This window comes from Eurosta solidaginis, chromosome 1 (genome assembly GCF_040869045.1).
Source record: "Eurosta solidaginis isolate ZX-2024a chromosome 1, ASM4086904v1, whole genome shotgun sequence".
In the NCBI taxonomy this organism is placed as follows: domain Eukaryota; kingdom Metazoa; phylum Arthropoda; class Insecta; order Diptera; family Tephritidae; genus Eurosta; species Eurosta solidaginis.
Genome location: NC_090319.1, coordinates 256415460 through 256420632, shown reverse-complemented (window position 1 = coordinate 256420632; position 5173 = coordinate 256415460). Strand labels below are relative to the sequence as shown.

At 36.9% G+C, this 5173-nt stretch overlaps 1 protein-coding gene across 1 annotated transcript; it reads right to left on the bottom strand.

The window, feature by feature from the left end:
• Positions 1-462: 462 nt before the first annotated feature.
• On the bottom strand, positions 463-3735 carry LOC137240384 (aminopeptidase N-like). Its single transcript, XM_067766573.1, is given in 7 exon segments — positions 463-730; positions 810-1302; positions 1333-2040; positions 2101-2339; positions 2411-2885; positions 2948-3103; positions 3167-3735. Coding segments are annotated over 6 exon segments (2613 nt in total). The 3' UTR covers positions 463-730; positions 810-836.
• Positions 3736-5173: the final 1438 nt, after the last annotated feature.

Below are 5173 nucleotides of genomic sequence, written 5' to 3'. Positions count from 1 at the left end.
TAGAAATAATATATATGATCCTACCCTTGCAGAAAGCACACTACCAAGTGAGACGCGAGTCACCCCGGCCCAACTTCGTTCTAGATACTGTAACAGGTTAAACTCCTACTTTTGAATCACAATGTGGAACCTACGTCTCTAACACCAACCTCACTATGGTCCGCTCCTGTTGAAACAGCCAGTTTCCTTGGACTCCCGTTAGAAGACTTTGAATGGGGCGAAGCACTGTTAACACAACAACAACAGGAGCGTTTAGTCATTTCTGCTCCATTTTAACAGCCAGAAGAATACTTACGTATACGTCGTATATGTAAGTTTTTGATAAGTGATTCATGGTGATAGCAGACAATAAGAAAAGTGAAACTTAGTGTGAAGATTACCGATTTATTTTTTAATTTCGAAAATATCGCTTATGTGTGTACATCTATTTTCTATATATTACACATCTTATATAGCCGATTATTCTGAAATATATTACAAATGGAAAAAAATGTTTTCTCAGCACAATTCATGAAAGGTATGAAATCTTCGGCAGTTCCGTCCTTACTTGTTTAAATTAAGACAAGAGGGAAGTACTATTGATCGAAAGATAGCGCTTGACAAATGACATAATCGTTTCGCAATTTTTATCAAGCCAGTCAAAGGTCACTTTCAAATTTGCCTTAACAACGTCTTCCAAGTTTGCGGCTACCATACTGCTGTTTTTCACTTTTTCTACCAGAGCGAGGAGCTTAAAATATCAAAGTTTTTATAGTAAAAAATTATAACCTAAATAACGACATACATGATGTTTTTTAATAGCTGCTTACCTTTTCCTGTTGGTCAATGTTATTCACTTAGTTGGACATGTCAACTATGTCTATATTAAGTTGATTGGAGCTTCCTGTTTCGTTTGAGAGTTTACCATATGCTTCCCAATTGTTATTGAGAAAATCCATACTCACTAGCAAGCCTCTTGAGCTTCTCAGGTATGTATTTCCCAATATGGAGGTGCGCTCTGATACGGTCATTGGGTTGGTCAAATTGATCGAGAGCCCAAGAAACAGTTCTAATTGTGGCACACTTTCAGAACAACCTAATGTACGGAGTAGCATAGAGACGTAACTGTCATCTCTAGAATTAAGGAAGTCATTTAAAAAGTAATTGTAAACATTGTCAGTAGATTTACATAAACCATTACAATAAGCTTGCTCTTTGAGATTTGGTTCAATGGCGACACCATTGCTGATGAGTGCTTTTAACTTTTCATTAGCATCTATGAGACAATTCTTCACACCAACCAAACAAGCGAGATTAACAGCTCTATTTCGTGTAAATTAACGCAGCAGCTACTCTCCAGGTATTTCATTAACACCCAATTTTTCGTAGATGTCGTTAACCAGCGATGCAATGAATTGTTTGAATATGTTATAATCGTTATCGCCACTGAGAAATCTGTTGTAAGCAATTATGATCCGATAAGCATTAAACCACGGAGCATACTCATCCTCGCCTGGTAGATAGGTTATCAATTCTAACAGAGTATCATGCTGCAAGCGACCGCTGGTAACAAATGCATAAGCGCCACCCAAGAGTTGAGCACGGTTGCGGGTATGTATCCTGTTGGGTCGAAGTTTCAGTCCCCGAGCTAAAAGCCGCCAATTATCTTCATCATAATTGATTCTATAGTAACCGGTAGACTGCTTATTCTAAATCAACCAATCTTCAGCGCCTATATCAGCAATAGCTATATCACTGGTATTCAGTAAATAATGTGTAGCCCTGGTATTGCGAAAGTCCCATCTCAAACGCATGGCATAATTGAATGGCACGTAAAACGTTTTAGATGACACAATTGTTTTATTTAAATTGTAAGCCGTTTGTGTAACAGTAAAGGTTTTCGATGTGTAATTACGTGACACTGTGAGCAATGGATAACCAGATTGTTGAGACCAAGTGGGAAACATGACGTCTATGGGTGCAGGAGTATCTACTTTATGTTCATCCACGGCAAGCTGCATTGCTGCAAATAGCTGCCATTCCTCAATGGAACTAAACGCACTGGTACCGAATGGATTTGCGTTAATACCAAACTAAGAATTTAAGAAACCAAATACTTACTTATGATTTAGGTATTTATTTAATGTTTTTTGAAAAACCTCTTCTCCCAGTGCATGCTGCCACATGAATAGTACAAAGGCCGGTTTGTTGTAAGATGAGTCGTTATAACGCGTACCTATTTCCGATGGTGTTTGAACATAATGGGTCATTGGAACTAGATCTCCTCTCCCATCACTGGTCAATGCAGTTTGATATCTGTCAACATGCATAATTTGGTAAAGATCCCAATCGGGATAAACCTAAAATATATTTACAAACAAAAATGAAAATAAAATTTTTGAAGTGCATTCATGTAAACTCATTGGCCCACTTCATTTGCAGCCTCATAGGAGTATAGTCTAGCAAAGCCTTCTTTGAGCCATAAATATGTCCACCAACTTATAGTCACATGATTACCAATCCACTGATGTGTAAGTTCATGTGCAATAACAACAGCTATGTCTACTGCAACACGCATCGTTGATGAAGTTTTTTTGAAGAGCAAGCATTGTTCACAATATGTTGCCAGTCCCCAATTTTCCTGAGCCCCACCTCTGTTGGGTATTGCCACTTGTACCATTCTAGGTAGATCGAATGGCATTTTGAAGTAATTAATTAAATGCTGCAAAGTTAGCATGGCTGTGACTAGGCCGAATTGCTGATTGGGGACTTCCTCTGGCTTCGAATAAAGACGATGGGGCAGTGAATTCAATTCGCCTTCTGTGAATGAAAAATCGGACACGTGAAAGGCCAGCAAGTACGTAGGCAATTTTACATTGGTCTTATCGAACACAGTAACGCCATTACTGCAAAATTAAATTTTGAAATTGAAAGCTTCCGTTTTTTATGTTATTGGTACTTTGCTTACGAGCTTGCACTTTCGTTCATTGGCATATTCGATATAGCACTGTATGAGGGATGGTGTTTTAGAGTCAATGTAAATGTGGCGCGTTTGGCTGGTTCATCGTAGCATGGAAACGCCATTCGAGCAAAAATGGATACGAACTGCGTTGTTGCCAGATAACTGTAATTATAACATAACTCTTATCCATTGCGAAAACTTATTCATGGTTTTATACTGAATTACTGTATTTCGTTTGAACTATCGGTATAAGAAGTCAGGTAAAATCCCGAAACATCGGTAGCTAATTCCCCTTTATACGCGATGGTCAAAGACCATATGCTACCTCTTTTAAATATAATTGTTTTATTTTGTGGAGTCAAGCTTAGAAATTCCCGCTCTGTCTCATATGACCAGTTCAGGGGACACTCCACTGTTTCTTTTGAATCTGCTCTTTTTATGGTGGCGTGAAAATCTTCAAGTTTAAGTGCATGAAGAATTATAATACTTGTATCTTCAATAGCGATGAGTAAAATTTCCACACGACCTGTAAACTCCTTACTACCGTTATGTGCATTTGTGGTTAATTCAATATTGTAGTGAATGGGTTCAGCGTTATTTGGCAGGCGATAGTTAACATCTGTGCGAACGTTTATCAAACTGCGAAGCCTTGGTTTGAATTCAGTTGTTTTGCTAGGAGTTCTGCTATATTTTGGTGGCACAAACTCAGATCTTGTAGATATCGCCAAATCAATGCCAGCTATGGCTAATATAACCAAACTAACAAAGTTCACTTTAAAGTTATCGCAGATCATTTCTTAGACTTAGACAACAGAAAGTCAAAACGCAAAGTAACCTAAAGGCCTTAATGGATTTTGTTTTTAAAGAGCTAAAAGACGAGATTAGTTAGATATTCAGAGAGCGATATCAGGAATTACGATAGAAATGGTCATGTACTTATCGCACTATTATATCTAAAGGGAGCTAAGTCAAAATTGTCGATTTCTGAAACTACAGGTACGCCAGACTTCTTATTTAAATACCGACAGATCTATTTGAACGATTGCATAATACCTCCATAAATTACTGCGAAAATTTTTAATATAAACTAATACTTACACTAGCACATATGATAAGATGTGCACATTTTCAAAACAAAGTGTTTTTTAGTTGATCGCTTATGGTCTGGTGTGCGATATCATACATACATATATGAATTCTGATTATGCAATATATCTAATTAACGAATAATTTCAACTTTAAAATGCACAATAACTTTATATCTTTATGACTTTTTTATTATAAATTTTTAAAATTCCACATTTTTTATAATTTTTTTGATATTATGTAGGCAATAAATAGGCAAGCTGTAAAAGCTGTTCAAATACATTTCGTTGGCTTAACTAACAAAGGCCCTAGCCAACAAAAATAATCTCTCGGGAAAAACAATAAACATTTCTAACTTTTGCGTAATCCATTTGTGTTATTTAACTGTGCGCAAACCGTTCAATGCTATGTACCGAATATAGGAACACGATATCGATACTGCTCTGCATCTGTCGGGTACCCGATAGTGTCGAACCAAAAGAGCTCGATACTCAAAAGTATCGATATTGAATGGACAAGACAAATGTGCGGATCAGAAATGTAATCTCAACATATCTTTGGATGTGTAAAATACATATTCCAATAAGACCGGATTTAGAAAGAACGCTCTGCCAAAAGTATCAACTTTCCCAGAAGAGCTATCAACTTTTCTCTTCGTTTTACGTTCCAGCAATACCACATCTAAACTATTAAAACTCATCTAACAAAGCGAAGCACTGAGCAAAGCGTGTTATGAAAATCTGGCACAGAAATTATCAATAGCAATTTTGATTCTGAAGTTAGTTGTCTGATTTTTCTAAACGAAATAACTGAAAATTCTTCAGAGCGAAATTTATTCCGATTCGCAAAACAAATTAAGGAGAGACAAACGTACAGACAGAAACGTAAATCTATTTGAATTTTGTGCATTTGGTTTAAATAGGATTTGTTATTAATAGAATAGAGGATAAGGTACCATTGTTTCAGTGGCATCTGAAAAAATTGTTGCATAATGCGTACTATTTCGGTCATGTTAGTACTCCAAAATGAATCACATGGTCCAGTTCTACCTTTTCTTGGCAGTAGGCCATTAAGTACTTTTTGCGTATTCTTGGTAAGTTCTGACCCGTAGGTGCTCCATGGTGTACTCTGAAGGAGTATTCCGAG